The sequence below is a fragment of the Eutrigla gurnardus genome (genome assembly GCF_963514095.1).
Source record: "Eutrigla gurnardus genome assembly, chromosome: 16".
In the NCBI taxonomy this organism is placed as follows: Eukaryota; Metazoa; Chordata; class Actinopteri; order Perciformes; family Triglidae; genus Eutrigla; species Eutrigla gurnardus.
The window spans coordinates 16,967,531-16,986,071 of record NC_139927.1 but is presented as its reverse complement, the minus strand read 5'-3'; the positions used below and the strand labels follow the sequence as shown (position 1 = coordinate 16,986,071).

Genomic DNA, 18,541 nt, shown 5'->3' with positions numbered 1-18,541 from the left:
AGTAAGCAAAGCAGCTTGTAATAAAACAATTTAAAAATCCAATTTTTAAACTCAGTTCTGAGCGCCAGCAAAAGTCGTGGCTAACTTCAGAGCTAATCTCCTTTATCTCCTCTCACCTTAATCAGCAGGTGGCAAACAAACCACATGAGTTTTAGCCTTTATTGGAAGTGAGATGATAAGCGTGTGGTGGCAGACTGGCAGTTGAAAACAATCATGTGGCTGTTAACTGTTATTGTAGTTTGAAGAAGACAAAACCTGAAACACTAAATTCTGTCATAGTGCTTCTTTCTGTCCCGTTCATTGATGGTTAACCTGCTGTGTTTGTATTTATATTTCATGTCACTATTGGAGCTTGATCTGCTTCCTCCCATTCAGACTTGAACTCTGGTAAACAGAGACGGCCCAGATCTCTATTTAATTACGCTGGCGTAAATTGATTATGCTGAATTTAAGGCATTGGCTGTCATGCCCTCCCTGTTTGAAAGCAGGAAAACAATCTGGCCCTACCTCCCGTAAACCAATTTAAGTATAATAATTTTGTGTTAATATCGTTAAAGCTGAATCCATTAGTCAATAAGTGAATCGGTTAATAATCAATTAATTGTTCCAGTTTGTACTCACCAAATATTTTCTGCTTAGTTTCTTAAATACTTCTGTTTGACATCATTTAAATTGAATATATAATTGGATTTATGGACTGTTAAAATTTGACATAAACTTGAGTTCTGTGATTAGATGATTACTATAACTTGCTGTATAGAACAAGTGTTATTCTAAAAAAATGTTTATTATTAATGATAATTTTTTCTTGAAGCAAAAATACGAAACATTTGCTATTTCCATCATCTCAAATACCAGGAATCACTGCTTTTCTTTGTCTTATATGTTGGTTAGATAAATATCTAGACTGTTGTTTGGTCAAAACAGTTTTGAAGACTTCACTTTGGGGTCTGGTAAATTGTGAGGAATTACTCTTCTTCTCAAGGACATGTTTACACACCTCAGAGATGGGTGTTATTTCTTCAGCTTTAACTGGTCTGTTTTCCTCAAAATTCTCCATCTTTTGTCGTTTTTATTGCCCCTAAATCAGGGAAAGTCCTGGAGATGTTAATTAGTAACAATGTGTATGAACTCCAAAACCAGCTGCATTAATTTTGCCCATCTTATATTGTCTCTCAGTAGAAAAGTCAGTCTTTTGTCTAATTATCGTTTAACTGAAAGTCCTTTTCCGATGTTTTTAGATCTGATACAAAAAGCTTTTGTTGCTGGTGTCATAATCCCATAGTTCATGCTAACTAGTTACATTACACCGTATGCTGTTAATACCAAACACTCATCTAAAGATCACTTATGTTTTGACACGGGACTTCGGTGATTATTAGAGGCTGTTTCTCGATTTCAATTGCGTCACCGTTGTTTCATTTTTGCCCGTGACCTTTCTAACGACGACGGCTTGCCAGAAAGATATTTCAGAGTCCCACAACAAGAACTTGTTGTTAGCTTTCGGCCTGAAGACGAAAAACAGCTGCAGACTCCTGTTGTTGTTGTTGTTGTTGTTGTTGTTTGAGGGTATATGTATTCACTCATTTTATTACGATTTTTAGTTGTTTTCTAAGAGGAAATAACGGCCGTCCTTCTGTGTGGAGTCTGCATGTTCTTCCCATGTCAGGGTTTTTTTCTCTCTGGGTTCCTCCCACAGTCCAAAGACATGCAGGTTAGATGAATTGATGACTCTAATTTGGCGTGAATGTGAGCGTGAATGGTTGTCTGTGTGTTCCTGCCTTCCTCCAGTGTCAGCTGGGGTCGCCTTCTTCCCCTGATAATGGACAGCTGGAAGTGAAAGAATGACAAACAAGAAGCAGAGTGGTCAGATGAGTTTCAGTTTAATCATGTCAGCTGACTTATCACATGACACAGGAACACATCATCACGCATAAATGTTCTCAAGCACAAATAGACACAAATGTCAAGCTCTGCTTGCTAACTCAGCCAGCGTCTCTCTCTCTCTCTCTCTCTCTCCTCTCTCTCCCCCCCCCCCCCCCCCCCCCGCTTAAATTCATGTCACTTAATATGGTTCACATTTATTCCCTCATATTAATTTAAATAAATATGAATATGAAATTCAGGCAAAAGCCATCAACTATTTTGTATAATCCATTATCTTCCTGTTTGATTGTTTTTTGATTAATTTGAAAGAGAATTAGGATGTTTGGCTGATAATCTGAAGATAATACTTTTAAGTAAATCCTAACTTTTTGAGCTAGAATCAGAAAATATTTGTCTTTTTTTTTCTTGGAAAGTTACTGAAATTATGAATGGATTATCAAATGAATTAATTAAGTAATTGTTTCAGCATGATCTGCTTTAAATGAATACCAGATGCTCCTCATCTTAGTCATGTCAATGTGCCATAAAATGTCCCGTAATAACTGTAGCTGACAGGACTTAAAGTTGACACGGTGCAACAGGCTGGGACGTTAGCGGTGCTTCGACCCTGTCTCCAGTAGGTTTTTAGTGTTAGTAGGTCAGTGTTGTTCAGAAGCATTCCTTTATGGTCTCTTTGAGATAGCAGGCCAGCCATATCAGAGGGACGAGAGAGCACACACACACACACACACACATGCTTCATATCTTTAGGAAAGTTTCTCAGAATGACTGAAAAGATTGATAAAAGGAATGGGAACTTCAGTATTTCTTTGTAACATTTTAAATTAAACAGGGCAGGGCTACAGTGAGGTTGTATTAGACATAGCACAGTTCACTTTAAAAGGATTTGTGGTTGTAATTCTTCACAGAATCCCAATTTGCCTCAGTTGAGGCTAATTTACATTTTTGTTGTTTGTCTTCGGTGAGTCTGCTGTGAGTTTGTTTAACTGTCCCCGTCTGAAAAGTTCTCGCAGGCAGAACGTTTCCCACTGCTGTTTGCTTCTATTCGGATGATAAATAATGGCTACTTTCGGCAGAATATTATGTTTCAGAGATTTATCTTGTGTGTGGGCCAGCAAAGATTGGTGGGTTACGACATTATTCTGCCAGACTGTCTTAAAATTGTATTAGATAAATGTTATTAGAATCTTTTTATAGCAATAACAACATTTGCTATCATACATCATGACCTCTATGTCACTGAAAATAAGGCACAGGAAGCCTCTGTGTAGCTCTACACAATATGTTTATGATTATCCATGGGTGGTAAAACAGAATAGATTTAAGTAAAGATGTAAAGCTGCAATTGTCATTTTTCAAACGTATGTATTTGTCCATCACCTCTCTTCCCTTTTGTGTCATAATAACTGAACAGAAAAATGAAATGTTCATTTGATATTGTCAACACGGTAGGCATGAATGAAATTCCACATGTCTATTAAGCAAACAAAAGGTGTTATGGTCTGTAATTGACTGATTGTTTCTCTTGTCTTGGATGTGTAGGTGAGTTGTCACTGCAGAGGCTGTCTGGCAAAGTGCTGGATTACAACGGCACGGAAATATGTCCGGGGAGCAGCAACAACATTCAGACCAGCATCAGCTTCCAGTGTGGGAAAACCATGGTAAGACTCAAAGTTAGGGAGCTGTTATTTTAAACGGATGATTTGTTGCTTTTTCAGGAGCTGGAGTGTGAGATGTGTTGTGGTTTGTGTTACTTCAATCAAACATTACAGCAGTGGTCATTGGAGATTTACTCTCTACTTTGTAGTTTGCTATTAGTTGCTCTTCTACTTAATGGCTGGTCTACATTGATTCTGGTCAAAACATTGGATTGGATCCATTCTGTTGTTTTGCAGTTATTTTGAGGATGTATTTGTAATTGGAGAGCTGGCTGCCACAAAGATTAAACAAAGAAATCTTAAACATTTGTTGGATACCATAGGCAGCCACCTGCTGCAAGCTGCACTGAGAGAAAGTTAATCTATGAGGAGAAATATATATTGACAGTCACCTGCTGTGTGTGTGTCTGTGTGTGTGTTTGTTTGTGTGTTGTGTGTTGTGTGTTGTGTGTGTGGGGGGTTCAGTGGTGGCAGAGGTCGGTGTCGACGTGTCATTTCCTGTGTCAAGTCACAAAGAGCACTAGAAGAGGTTCAAGCTCTAAATTTTCAGTTTAGTGTGAAGTGGGGAAATGAAAGTGACTTTTACAAAGTCCATGACCACCTGAAGGTCTTAGGAATAGTTTGAAAACTTTCTATCAAGTCACATTCATCCTTTTCAGTTTACAGTGGCAAGCAAACAATTGAATTAGGTTGCTGCTAAACTCTACTAGTTTACAAATAAAAAAGTAAAAGAAGTTGACCTGAAACAGGACTAGTTGCTTGTCTTAGGAACAGGAGCTTTAAAATGTTGATGAAGAGTGGGAAGGAAAACACTCTCTCAGCAACAGTGCCCTTGAGCATGCATTGAACCTTCAGCCACTCCAGCAGCTAGCTGTGGTTGTGCACTCAACTGTACATGTGGGGAGTTACTGTAACGTAAAGTTAAAATCAAATTTATAAAATACTTCCTCTGCATTCTCTTTAACATTCACATAATGAGTCGTATATATTTAGTTTTCTAATAGAAACACATGCTCAACCTTTCCTTTATTCATCCGTGTGTTGAATCAGCACTGTGATGTGTTAGTTACCATTATCAACATGGATATCTGTCTCTTTCACTCATGTTCCTGTGTTTGTGTGCTGCAGGGGACCCCGGAGTTTGTCGCGGTGTCTCAGTGTGTGCATTACTTTGAGTGGAGGACCTTCACCGCCTGCAAGAAAGATAAATTCAAGCCACACAAAGAGGTATGTGGTGGAACATCTGACTCAATGACGAGAAGGTTTAAATGTGCAAGGAAAAGGAAACTACAGCCGTCTAGACTGTCGGGAGGGTTTGAGGTGTGATATGTGAGAAACAATGAGCCCAAGAGGTGTTTCAGTGGAAAGATGCCCTCCCACTCTTGAGAGGAAGTCAACTGCATGTTCTTATCAGTGTAGAGGACATGTCACATGCTGTCACAATGAAGCAGTTAATGTGAGTTTAATGTGGAATAATCAAAAGAATGTGAGAAATCAATTAAACTTGCATTTTAAGCAACGGATGCCTGTTGTCAAAGAGCAACAGACCATTACAGAAACATAATATGTTTAATATTTTATGTTTAATATGATCTATTAATTAAAATCCAGTAACAGGAACCTGCTGGTATACTTGGGAAGCCTGATGAGAAATCGAAGCCCTCTAAAAGTAGTAAAATTGCTTATTGTACCCTTACCAGTCCCTTTGTGTGTTACATTGACAGATTGATCACAGTTTAGAGGGGATTTTTATTGCATATGGGCACATAAATCTGTTAGAATTACTATAAAGTCAGATGCTACAGACCTACACAGTTCTGTATAGAACCATGTTCTGAAGTGGCATTTCATATCCATTTTACAAGCGTCGTCTATAATTAACCTCATCGTTAACCCTCCATCTTCCTCCATGAATTGTTCACCAAGTGATAATGAAACGACGTGTCAGTACTGCAGTATGACACTGCCTCCTCTCTGTCTAGGTGCCCTGTTATGTGTTTGACTCTGACGGTAAGAAGCACGACCTCACCCCTCTGATCCGAGTGAACGATGGCTATCTGGTGGACGACGGTGACGACAACGTCGACCTTTACATCAACATCTGCCGGAGTCTCAGTCAGTACCTCAGGCTTATGTGGTCTTCTTTGGGGAGAGATTCAGAAGTTGATTGAAAAAGAAAAACGGAAGAAGAGAAGAAACATTTTGCTATTTTCTTTTTGCACAACACTCTCTATTCTGGCCATATCCTCTTACACGGTTCATGCGGCTGCAGCCTTGCATTTCTTTGGCTGTATAGTTTGACTCGAATAAGTAAGGCTGATAACACCTAAGAATAATCCTCGTCCATAACGTCTTCTACAATTTTATCTCGTGGAAACGTAGCTCTTTTGCAACACAAGCAAGAAGAACAAGGAAGTTCGGTTTTTGAGTGGCATGTAGAGCCTAATGGCTGCCAAGAAAAATACATGCTGAAATACCCTGCTCTTCCTTCTTGTTCCCAACTACATCATTGTCGTGGCAAATGACGCCGGTGGATGTAGAAAGACAGCTTTTACAGCTTTTTCAGTCAATATAACCCGCACTGAGGCATTTATTGCTCCGGTCGAATACGTTTACCATCTTTATAGAACATTTTTGATGAAAAAGAGCTTGTTGTTTTTATTTACAATTTTATATGAACATGAGCATGTGTTATATTAAAGTTTGCAGTGAATATACAGGCTGATGAGGACTGATGATATCTTGATATTTTAAAAATATAGCCTCCAGGATGTCCAGCTTTGCTGTGACAATCACTGCAGTCAGGGAGCTGCTGCAGTGTTGTAGCTTGAGCATCACTGCTAACAACTGTTATATTTTCCTGTTGTATACAAACTTTCTTTTCTTGGCCATCATCTCATATCCTTCCTCTTCCTCTCTCAGACCTACCAGACAAGTCATGTATGGAGGGCTCTGCAGCCTGTCTGGTCACCAAGCATGGCTCCTACAACATGGGCATTCCTACCGGACAGCTAGAGCTGTTATCCAGCGACAGGTATTTTCTTGATTAATGCTAACCATCTCTCAACTGACATTGCCATTCACTTTGAATCAGATTAGAGAATTGAATTCTAGCTGGTATAGAATTGATAAGAAAATGTGTTTATCAACAAAACAATAGCTGCGCTTTTATTCACAGCCTTTCTTCAATGAAACAAGTCCACTAATACTGCAGGGAGGAAGAGTAGGCAGCAAAAATAAACGGGAAAATGACCGCAAAATATATCTAATCACTATCCGATCAGGCAGGTCGCATTGAGGTGAAACACATGTGGGCACAGCTGAGGTTCAATCCAGCACATCCAATCACAAAGTTCGTGTTGAAAAGACAAGTGTAACTATGGCCATAGATGTCTGTGGAGTAACCGTTGGGGGACTGAAGGATAAACTATGAGTGTAACCAAATGAAAACATAATTTTGTTTTTTGTCTCCTCTTCTTAAGACTGAGGCTACAGTATGACGTCATTCCCAGTTCATCTCCCCCGGACATCTGCAACGGACACAATCCTGCCGTCACCATCACTTTCATCTGTCCATCAAGCAGACATTCAGTAGGTTACACACACTCATGTGTGAGGGGCCGTATAGGCCAAAAACTCACCTTACACTGTTGAAAATGTTTGGCCTCACAGATTTACAAGTGGAAATCAAACCTCACACACACAACTGAAAATCAAACCTCACACACACAACTGAAAATCAAACCTCACACACACGATTGAAAATCAAACCTCACACACACAACTGAAAATCAAACCTCACACACACAACTGAAAATCAAACCTCACACACACAACTGAAAATCAAACCTCACACACACAACTGAAAATCAAACCTCACACACACGTTTGAAAATCAAACCTCACACACACAACTGAAAATCAAACCTCACACACACGATTGAAAATCAAACCTCACACACACAACTGAAAATCAAACCTCACACACACAACTGAAAATCAAACCTCACACACACTATTGAAAATCAAACCTCACACACAGTCTACTGTAAGTAGCCAAGCAGTAATGTTCCAAAACAAGTGCTCACTATCAGACAATGTGTGACTTCAACACATGTGCTTTTTCAAACTCTTCTTCTCCTTTTTCAAATTTAGAACATCATCGGAACTTCTTATGGAATCCTTAGCTTTACTAAAAAAGTATTTTGTTTTCACAGGGCAGTGCTCCCAAGATGACAGCAGAGTCGAACTGTCGTTACGAGGTGGAGTGGGTGACCGAATACGCATGTCACAGAGACTACCTGGAGAGCCACACCTGCAAACTGACCAGCGAACAGCACGACATCTCCATAGACCTAACACCTCTCACCTTGAGCTGTAAGTAGTTCTTCCTCTAAACCACTGAAAGGACCACCTCACAATGTATTATAAACATCATTCATTCAGCACTTTCCCCTTTAAGTGGTGGTGTGAAAGGGAACAAAAATGACACAAGCTGCCATTATTCTTCGAACTTGCAGTCACTTTAACTTATATTGTACTGTACTTTGCTATTACCGTCTAATGAGAGATTAGGATTTTTCTTTATATAGAAGTTACTACAAATATCACATATTATGTGATAATCACATTAAATAATTAGAGCGGTAATCCATAAAAACCTACTCCTCATATGTAGGGCTATAAACAAATGAGTAATCACCCCAATCTTGAAGCACGCTTTACACTGTATCTGTGTGTAGCTTGCCAAGAATTCTGCTAAATTTACATTGATTGCATCATTGAAGAATGATTATTTGCTATCAGTAAATTGTTGTGTTTTTTGGTTATTTTCTGAAATATTGCTACACATAAGTTATAATCATTTTGTAAAACAGATGAGCCTTAATTAAATCACTTTGAGGAGTGAGTAGCAGCCAAAATGTAAGTTTGCAATCACGTCCTCCATTCCTCAAACTGGTTCTTACAAGCTTCCAGAGCGAACACCCAAGAACAGACGATGGTGTTCCTTCATTCTAGACTTGAGGCATGGGTGTAACAAACAGGAAACGCCAGCCAGCTAAGTTGGAGTAGATAATTAACTGTGTAAAATAAATTCTTCTCCTATTGTATTATTACATATTTAACCTGTGACAATTAATTGCTCACATTGTTACTTTTTTAAACCCCAGTTAGAGGAAGTAACCTTGTGAGTAAGCTATCGTGACCTTCCTGGTTTTGTGTCCGTTCATTGTTAATAATAGAAAAAAAGGCCTATTTCCACTTTTTGTCACTTTTCATCTGTGTGTAACTTGATGTAGGCCACAGTTTACTGTACGACCAGAAGTACTGTATCTCCTGGTGTTAAAACAAGTGGTTGACTGCTGATTTTGCCCATATTTATAGTCTTTAAAGGAACGTTCCACCCTTTGAGAAGTACTCCTATTTGCTTTCTTGCTGAGAGATTAAAAACATAAAAAAAGACGTCCGTAGTAGTTATTACATTTATAATTATAGTGAATCCAACATAGTCCATTGAGACTCACCGTAAGACGACGACGACGACGACGACGATGACGATGACGATGATGATTAGTAATTTTACAAATATGCCCTGCTCCTTTCCGTTTGTGCGTGTATAGCTACAGACCAGCCATACCACACTCACTCTGGGCCCAGTGAGGGGGATGACAGCTACATCTACTACCTGAACATATGTGGAGCGATCCCCACTGCTGAATGTGGTGACGACAAGTTCATATCGTCCTGCCAGTTGAAGAAGACCGGAGACATGAAGAAGGTGGCTGGAAGATATGACAACCAGACACTACGGTACTGTGTGCGTGTGTGTGTGTGTGTGTGTGTGTGTGTGTGTGTGTGTGTGTGTGTGTGTGTGTGTGTGTGTGTGTGTGTGTGTGTGTGTGTGTGTGCGTGTGTGCGTGTGTGCGTGTGTGCGTGTGTGCGTGTGTGCGTGTGTGTGCGTGCGTGCGTGTGTGTGTGTGTGTGTGTGTGTGTGTGTGCGTGCATGTGTGCCAGCGTTACTTTTCTTTCATATTTTTGCCTCCATGCTAAACTTTTTGATTTGATCACACAATGTTCAAGCATCAAGGGGAATTCATTGTCCTACAGCAATACAGGGTCTTACAACAGAATTCAGTTTTAACTTTGTCTCCTACTGTCCGTATCTCTCTCTGAACTCCAAGTCACTTTACAGTAGCCCACTGCTCCTGATTGCTAAAGATGGGTTCAATGCAAACATGTCACCTTTATGTATGTACATATGTTTATATGGATGCCATGATGGAGCCAGCTCTCTGTCAAGATGTGGGCAACAGTTGCTCAGTTATCTGGAATTCATAAATCTCATTTACCTACGAGCGGATATCATCCATGAGGAGTCGGTGTAGTGAATAGGTTGATAGCTGGGTTAGCTTAGCTTCAATCTCAGCTCTCCTCCCTCCTCTCCTGGGGCGATTGATTCTGCTGCATCTTCATGCACCCCCATTTTTCTGGATGGCAGGACCGGTCCATCTTTTTGTATCAGTGTTCTGGTGGACTGCTGGTCAAGCTGCTTATACTCAAGATAAAACCATTAACCATTTTTTAGGTTGCACAGGGTTGAGGGCTTTTCCTAGTTTTTAACTCTACTACAAAGATGGCACGTCAGTCCTAGACATTATCCATGAACACTTCAGGTAGAACATCTTAAACGTTGTCATTCACCTTCCGACTGTTTTCATCTGCAGTTATTCAGACGGCGATCTGACTCTGATCTACCCAGACGGCACCAGCTGCTCCAGCGGCTTCCAGAGAATGACCATCATCAACTTTGAGTGCAGCAATAATGCATGTAAGATGATCATAAGCACATAATCATAGACATTTTTCTCAGTTTCTTTGTAAATGCTTGTGATACTTCAATTCTCCTAATACTATAATACTTTGGCGTCATCTGGTGGCCGTATCAACAATTACAATATGGCAGACGGCATGACATGCTGCTACCATGAGATGGTCTTGCCATTTTGTTCATACGATTTGGGCTGTAAATTATGATCAATCTCAAGGACATGAATGATTTCCTCTGAACTTTTTGAGCCAAAGGAACACCACATTTACAGCTCAATGAGTATTTTTCTCTGTCCACATTTTACTTAATGACCGAACATTGTATTTTTCACCATTTGGAGTTTCTCAATAATCTCTCCCCTAAGCTCAAGGCATTTTTTTTGTTTTAAACCCCTAAGAGTTATTATTATTATTATTATTATTATTATTATTATTATTATTAATTATTGCTTATTGATAGGTGCATTTTTATTAGTCACCTTTCCAAATGTAAAAGTTCTATTTATTCAGAATTGTAAGACAGTGTACCTTATTTTCTGCAGCCAACGGTGGGCGAGGGACTCCGGTTTTTGCAGGGGAGACAGACTGCACTTATTTCTTTGACTGGGAGACGGCGTTCGCCTGCGTCAAGGAGAAGGAGGATCTGCTGTGTCGAGTCAGAGACGACAACAAACACTATGACCTTTCACCCCTCACAAGATACCCTGGTGAGTTTACAGGTCAAAGTTTATCTCCGGAATTAGTTGTGGCCATATCCATGCAATATAGCATCTTTTCCGCTCTGACTAAACACCACCTTCCTCCGTGTCTCTGTGTGCTGCTTCAGGGTCAGAGGTCGGTGGCAACTGGGAGGCAGTGGATGCTAAATCTCCAAAACCAGACTCGCGTTACTATATGAATGTCTGCCACAAAGTCATCCAGACAGGAGCTGCTACCGGCTGCCCGGTGAATGCCTCCATCTGTGCCGTGGGTAAGAGGCTCCATAATGATGTGGGAATCCTAATAATGAATAAATTGAAAGTATTTCAGATGATGGTGGCAGAAGGGTGAAGGGAGGTCAAGGAGCTGTAAAAACCATGCCAAATTCATGAAGTTGTCAGGGAGAGCTGTAGCTTTTTAGTTTGCTAAATGTGTCTCTTTGCTTCAGATAAAAGTCATGGGGCCATCAGCCTGGGCAGCTTCCTGTCATCTCCCCAGAAGACTGCAATAGGAAATGACATCAGACTGGTGTATACTGAAGGAAGTTTTTGCATCGATAAAAAGAGGAGGATCAAAACGATCCTGACCCTCAAGTGCAAACCAGGTAGGCTAAATGGAGAAATGAGTATTACTCAAAGACATTTATCTGTAATATTGACTGTGCTCTTCTCTTCCATTTCTGTTCTGTTGTGGTGTTGTGTCTTCCAACAATTTTCTTCTTCTTGCTCTCATGACAGGGGATCTGGAGAGCGCTCCCATCCTTCGTAGCGTTACGTCTGATGGATGTGTGTATGAGTTGGAGTGGTACACCGCTGCCGCCTGCGTCCTCTCGAAGACTCAGGGAAATGATTGCAAAGTGGAGGACTCTCAGGCTGGTATGAAAAACACAGAAGTGAAGGAAAGACTATAAAGAAGCAACAGGGTTCATCGGGAATACATTTCATCATAACACAAATCTTAACTATCTTGCCATTTAAGCATTAAGAGCATGCAGGGAGAGATTCATCATTAGCATTTAATCCTAATTTTGATTATTATTATTTTACTTTTTAAGATCTTGAGATCATGAGAGGGCTTTAGATTAAGTCAAAACATCTTGAGCGCCCCCTGGTGGCTGGATGCTAGGTCAGCAAGGACTTGACATGGTATGCAGCAGAGATCTCAAGGAGTAGACCACGAATTTCAAATGTCAATATTGCAGTCGTTCATGTTCATTTAACTGTGGAAGGCCAAAATTGTGATCGCGATTAATTGGGCAACCCTAGAAATATGTCAGGGTCTGTCTCATTCACCTGAGCAGGAGGTTGATTGATTGATCTAAGAGTAAAAAGTCAACACTGTTCAGCTGGTTAGCAGCCAGGAGTTACAAGCATGAAGTTTAAGTTAGTTTAAAGCTAACAAAGAGCTATTAGGTTTTTAGCAGGACCTGTCCGTCATTTTCATTTCCTGTTGAAACCAATTTTCTGTGGATTTAAGAGCCATCATCCCACCCAAGCAAACGCCGTTGTGAATTGGCGTCTTTGACTCTGCGTTAATCCTCCACTCTGACTTGTCTCTGGCGCTCCACAGGGTTCTCTTTTGACTTGTCGCCTCTCTCCAAAGCCGACGGTGGCTTCTACAACCTGACCAGCGGCAACTATGACTACTACATCAACGTCTGCGGCCCCGTCAAGGCTGCCAGCTGTCCTGAAAAGGCAGGAGCATGCCAGGTTGAAAAAAGGTAAGGAGGAAGAGCCACGGAGCAAAAGCACACAGTTCTGCAGGTAACCACAACCTGATTATGAAGTGTCATCAGCAATCAGCACATTCAGACAGGAAGTATTCACAGTATGCTTGGAAAAACCCTGTTTGCTTGCCATAGCGTATTTACCAGCCGACACTGGTATTTCAACTTGTGAGTTCATGTGTGTGAGTCATCCTGGCAAAATGCCATACTGTACTGTAGCAGGAAATACCACAGAAGCAGTTTTTAGTACTTTGCCAGGTGTTAATATGTTTGTTTTTTGACAGATATTGTCGTTGCAATAGCGTCAAAACTGTGCAACCATTATGATCAAATATATATTGTGATAATTATCAACATCAATCAGTATTAAAAAACATTCTGATAACATTTTTGGCAGATCGTTCAGCCCTTTTAGATATTCCTTTATTATTCCCACGGCGGGGAAATTCACACAAGTTCCCCGAAGTTGAATTAGCATGCAATGCTAATGCAAATTAGCCTTGACACCGAAATGAGATATGTTATTCACCCCTTCCAATGTTAAATTTAATATATATGTGTGACTGTGCCTTTTATGCTCCCTCTCATAGAAATTCGAGACAATGAGCAAATGAGAGAAAGGAGTAAACACAATAAATATATCAGCTCTGACGGTTTGAACCTCTTTATCTCTGCCACTTCAGCTCTTGGAGTCTCGGGGAGGCGAACTCCCGCCTGTCGTACTATGACGGCCTGATCCAGCTGACCTACAGTAACGGCTCCCAGTACAACAACAAAGGACACACTCTCAGATCAACTGTCATCTCTTTCCTCTGTGACCCAGAAGCTGGAGCTGGAAAACCTGAATTCCAGGTAAACCTTGTCTCTGCACGTTGCTCATGCACTGTATTTTATTCTATCTATAAAACATGGTTACACTTTCTTATATTTTCGATATGGACTTCTGGTGGCCTATTTTGTACCAACAGTATGACCACTAATTTTAATCTTAATTTTCTGAATCCAGATTGAGGACAAGTTCACTTATAACTTCCGCTGGTATTCATCCTACGCGTGTCCTGAAAGGCCTCATGAGTGTTTGGTGACGGATCCCAACACTCTTGAGCAGTACGACTTATCCAGGTAATGCAAGGATACATGTTGTGTGACGTATTAGGGTCATTGTAGGTGAAAAGTAAAAAAACAATGTGGAGCCCAGGGGAAGAGGTAATGTTTCAAGAAGAAAACTAATTTAGCAAGTGGTTTTCTTCTGAATAGGCCCAAGTCATGGCAATGTCTATGCTTAGGATACTATAGGGATTTATAGGTCACTAATATTTTCTTATTGCTAAATCTGATTGCAAAGTATAATTTGAAGAGGTCAACCTCTGCATGCATAACACACTGCGAGCAGCTGCGTCTGTGGTGTGATGAGGTTGATATAAACTTGCACAGTGAAGCCACGTGGTTCCTTGACCAATTTTTTCTTCATAAATTTAGATAATTTCAGAGAATTTGTTGTTTTTTCTCATAAATGTATTTTTAATCTCAGACAATATTATATATTTTTTTGTAAATTAATAGATTTTTAAAAGATAACTTACAATTGCTCTAATACGTTGTCGAAATAACACACTTGACCAAATACTCACAAAATCAAGAGAAAAAGGAGGAAACTAGAAGGCATAGATTCAGTCCAGCATGTTTACCCTCCTCTGCCTCCAGTCTGTCACGCTCCACCTCCGTTAGCAACTGGCAGTCCATGGATTTGTCTGACACCATGAACCTGAAGAAGTACTACATCAACATATGTCGGCCTATTAATGCTGTACCAGGCTGCGACCGCCATGCATCCGTCTGCCAGATGAAGTACATCTCCGAGCAGGTCTGTAACGCCTAGAAACAGCATTGTAACGTAAGCTAAGCTAGTAGTACCTGAAAATATTGCTTAATGCAACTTTTTTGTGTTCCTAAAATTTCATATTTGACAGAAAACAAATGTGATTGCCAATCAACATTAAAAGACACTTAAATTACATGTTGGGGCCTCCCGCTGTCTTCAGGGCTCTCCGAAGGAGGTTGTATCCGTCAGTAACATGGGTATTTCCAAGCGAGGGCCCATCATCGAGCGACAGGACCGGCTGCTGTTGGAGTTCACAGACGGCTCCGTCTGCATGTCGGAAGGCCAGATGCTCACATACACGACACGCATCCACCTGGTCTGCTCCAGAGGAACCGTGGTGAGTCGGTGCAGTTCGTACAGCGAAGGAGAGTGTGGCTTGTGAACGTGTTGTTTTTCTGAGATGTGACTCTGTTTGTTCTTCCACGGTGTGCAGTCAATGGGCCCGCGGTTCCTGATGTACCAGAACTGTACTGCCAACTTCATGTGGGAGACCAGGGCAGCATGCGCCATCACAACCACCACGAACAATGTGAGTGCAGCTCCGTTACAACATTATCTCATCATGTGTACACACACTGATAAGACAACAGCATAGAACTTATGTTGACCTGGGAAACATGATTTGGAAAACCTGAAAGACATGTCTTTGTGCCTCAGAACTGTGCTGTGGTGGATCCCAACACTGGCTTTGAGTTCAACCTCCAGCTTTTGGCAACTAAGACTGGATACAAGACTATTGGGAATGGCAAGGACTTCCTGGTAAGACAGTTACAGCGATGGCAACCATGTCTCATGCATTGTTTGACTGTATTTGTGTGATGCAGATGTTAATGTGTGAGTTGGGTGCACACATGCAGCTTTTTTATACAGCTCTCACCAGTAGAATCGGGATTTTACCCATGAAGATGCTTTTCATGCCTCACCCCAGTGTTAGTCTTTTATAAGAAGTTTTTTTTAAATCATCGTGAGGCCTGTGTCTATTCAATTAAAGTATACCCCTTCATTGTTCTCGCCCTGTAGGTGAACATCTGCTCAGACGTGGCTGCATGCGGAGAAGGCATGGCCGGCTGCGAGCTGGAAGACGGACATCCCTCCAGCCCAGTGGGGGTTGAGAAGAGCCTCCAGTACTCCACTGATGGCCTGCTCAAACTAACATATAAGGGAATCCTCGACGAGCCCACAGGTGTTTATTTACTGTAACTGAGAGTGTCAAGTTTTAACATTCAGTGGTTTACTTAACTCTGATCAGCTGTGGTGCATTTGCAGTTACTTTATTTACAGCTGTGTGATGTTAAAACTTCATAACATTAACACAATTTAGGATATACAAGTTTTCTTGACTTAAATTTCCTTTCTTTATCAGCAACTCGGGACACCTTCACCATTGATTTTGTGTGCGATCCAAACTCTCACCCCGGCTCTTTGAAACTGCTGCGAGAGGACTTGAGTTCTTTGCCTCACCACGTGGTCCACAACGTCTTCTTTGAGTTCTCCACTGCTCTGGCCTGCATTCCGGCTCCAGTTGACTGCCAGATCATTGGTATGGTCGCTCCCAGGATGAAACCGGTTTTTAATGTAAAAGTACTGGCCTTTGTCCTGTGTGTGTGTGTGTGTGTGTGTGTGTGTGAAAATATATTTGTCTGTTACCTCTAGATTCCCATGGCAATGAGTATGACCTGACGCACCTGATCCGGGACAGAGAGGACAGCCCCTGGATCCCCATAGATACAGATGGGGTCAAATCACGCAGCTTTTACATCAACGTCTGCAAACCTCTCCCTCCTCTGAGCAACTGTCCAGGTTGGTATGCTTATCCATGTTCCCCCACCCAATCCACCTACGTGTGTCCTTTGCAAACTCTTCATCAGGTCAAATTCACACTTGGTGGCTGTATTTCTGGAGACACAAGGCCATATAGTGTTAGAGTAAGTCCGCCGCTCATTCACTGCAGTTCTCTTTGCTGCTGGATGCCTGATATACAAACATTACAACTGACCTGTCAGGAGTCAAAGAGCGATGAGCAGTTTCCGACAACACTGCAAATAGAGCTCCGAACAGACACGTCCCCCAACAACAAATAGACTGAATGTAGTGTAAAGGGCTTTGAGTAGCCGAAGCGCTATTGAAGTCAGATTGAAGAGAAATCATCAAATATGACTTTCTTGCTGTCAGACTGTAGTGGAATACGTTTCTTCTCTCCAGTGGGTCCTTTGGGTTCCTGTGGCGTGATTGATGGGAAGAGTTACAACCTGGGATTCGTCCAGTCCAGCCCTCAGGTGGCGGAGGACGGCTCCATCAGCATCGTGTACCAGAACGGAGACCGGTGCACTTCCACATCCCGCTACTCAACGCGCATCATCTTCCAGTGCGACGACAAGCCGGTGAGCATTAGGGCTTGCATTGACTTCCCACTCCCAATGTTACCAGCAGGGGCTTAATTCCACAGAAGTTTGGATACATTCAGGGAACATAAACTAATCAGATCATCACAATGTGATTGTCAGTGGTCTTAGTGATGGGTTGCGTCCAACAAGATGTCTACACAGGAGGCACTCAGACACAGTATTAGGTGTATGTCACCCATGTTTTGGCAGAATTACGTGCCTAAATGTTTGTGTCTATTTTTAGGGCTCCCCCATGTTTGACCGTAAAGATGGTTGTGAATATGTCTTCATCTGGAGGACTTCTGAGGCATGCCCCATCAGGAAGTCTCAAGGTAAGAGTGTGTGAGTGTGAGTGTGAGTGTGAGTGTGAGTGTGTGTGTGAGTGTGTGTGTGTTGTGGAAACCAATATTTTCTAACTAAAACGTGCTGCTTTTGGAGAATTTGTGCAGATTTGTGCAACTTCACTGCTGTTTCAAATGTGACCAATTTGGAATTTAATCACAATCAAACAGCTGTGATGAGACCATCATGTCATCCATAATGCAGTTTTAATAGAAGAACCGTATTGACCAATTAAATCGATTAAACCATGATGAAGCCACGACAAGAATATGTGCGTCTGTGTGTGGCTAACATTCAAACTTGTCCCCCCAGGTGATGACTGCCGGGTTCGTGACCCCAAGAGCGGCTACGAATTCAACCTGAGCACTCTGAAGGGTCGAGACTACCCCGTCAGCAGTGATAGGTATGTCTACCACCTGTCCGTCTGTGGAGGCCTCCAGAAAGGCATCTGCACCCACAAAGACACAGGCAATGAATCCGTCTCCTCCTGCCAGGTGGAAGGGGCCAACCACAAGATTGCAGGTATGGGGAAAAAAAAAAAAAGAAGCTAGAATAGTCTTGGTATTTTATGCAGTATTGTATGTGTGAAAAATGTGTTTCATTATGTGTGCACAGGACTGGCAAACCAGGTTCTGAGTTATGTGGGTGACCAGCTCATCCTGAACTACACTAATGGAGAGCTCTGTCATAAGACATACCAAAGATCCACTGAGATTCACTTCTCCTGCCACTCCGACAGGCATCCGGTGAGTTTCACACATAAACACACAAAGACAGAAAACCAGCTGATCATGCAAATCTTATTGTGTTTTAATGGGTTATTAAAAAAAAAAGAAAAACAATCGACACCAGCAGATCCAGAGTGTAAAGTGTTTAGGTCTTTACACACCGAGGCAGTGATGAATAAATGGCACGAAATGCAAAACACTTGCCTACAAATATTATATATCTAGGGATTTTATTTGAAAGGTAAGAATGGAAGGAGTGGATTTGGTCTGTGCTGCCTTGGTCCAGGTTAAAAGGACTAATAAAGTTTGCTGTCTTGGTTTAGAGCCTCCATGTTGCTGGTAGATGCAGGAAGAAAGATCAGAAAAATCAACCGAGAAAAAGTCCATCACGTTCTTTGTGAAAGTAT

General features: G+C 41.5%; 1 protein-coding gene across 1 annotated transcript in view; it reads left to right on the top strand.

The window, feature by feature from the left end:
• Window positions 1–18,541, top strand: part of igf2r (insulin-like growth factor 2 receptor) — a 38,832-nt gene that overhangs the window by 5,818 nt on the left and 14,473 nt on the right. Inside the window, exons 3-28 of the mRNA XM_084030062.1 lie at window positions 3,430–3,548; window positions 4,674–4,772; window positions 5,528–5,660; window positions 6,468–6,579; window positions 7,028–7,136; window positions 7,763–7,922; window positions 9,167–9,356; window positions 10,271–10,374; window positions 10,916–11,080; window positions 11,200–11,343; window positions 11,521–11,676; window positions 11,810–11,947; window positions 12,642–12,792; window positions 13,482–13,650; window positions 13,805–13,920; window positions 14,503–14,662; window positions 14,841–15,017; window positions 15,114–15,209; window positions 15,338–15,439; window positions 15,701–15,863; window positions 16,044–16,220; window positions 16,334–16,480; window positions 16,883–17,061; window positions 17,309–17,396; window positions 17,719–17,928; window positions 18,022–18,152. Coding sequence (XP_083886188.1) covers window positions 3,430–3,548; window positions 4,674–4,772; window positions 5,528–5,660; window positions 6,468–6,579; window positions 7,028–7,136; window positions 7,763–7,922; window positions 9,167–9,356; window positions 10,271–10,374; window positions 10,916–11,080; window positions 11,200–11,343; window positions 11,521–11,676; window positions 11,810–11,947; window positions 12,642–12,792; window positions 13,482–13,650; window positions 13,805–13,920; window positions 14,503–14,662; window positions 14,841–15,017; window positions 15,114–15,209; window positions 15,338–15,439; window positions 15,701–15,863; window positions 16,044–16,220; window positions 16,334–16,480; window positions 16,883–17,061; window positions 17,309–17,396; window positions 17,719–17,928; window positions 18,022–18,152 — 3,695 coding nt within the window. The remainder of the gene's footprint in view (window positions 1–3,429; window positions 3,549–4,673; window positions 4,773–5,527; window positions 5,661–6,467; window positions 6,580–7,027; window positions 7,137–7,762; window positions 7,923–9,166; window positions 9,357–10,270; window positions 10,375–10,915; window positions 11,081–11,199; window positions 11,344–11,520; window positions 11,677–11,809; window positions 11,948–12,641; window positions 12,793–13,481; window positions 13,651–13,804; window positions 13,921–14,502; window positions 14,663–14,840; window positions 15,018–15,113; window positions 15,210–15,337; window positions 15,440–15,700; window positions 15,864–16,043; window positions 16,221–16,333; window positions 16,481–16,882; window positions 17,062–17,308; window positions 17,397–17,718; window positions 17,929–18,021; window positions 18,153–18,541) is intronic.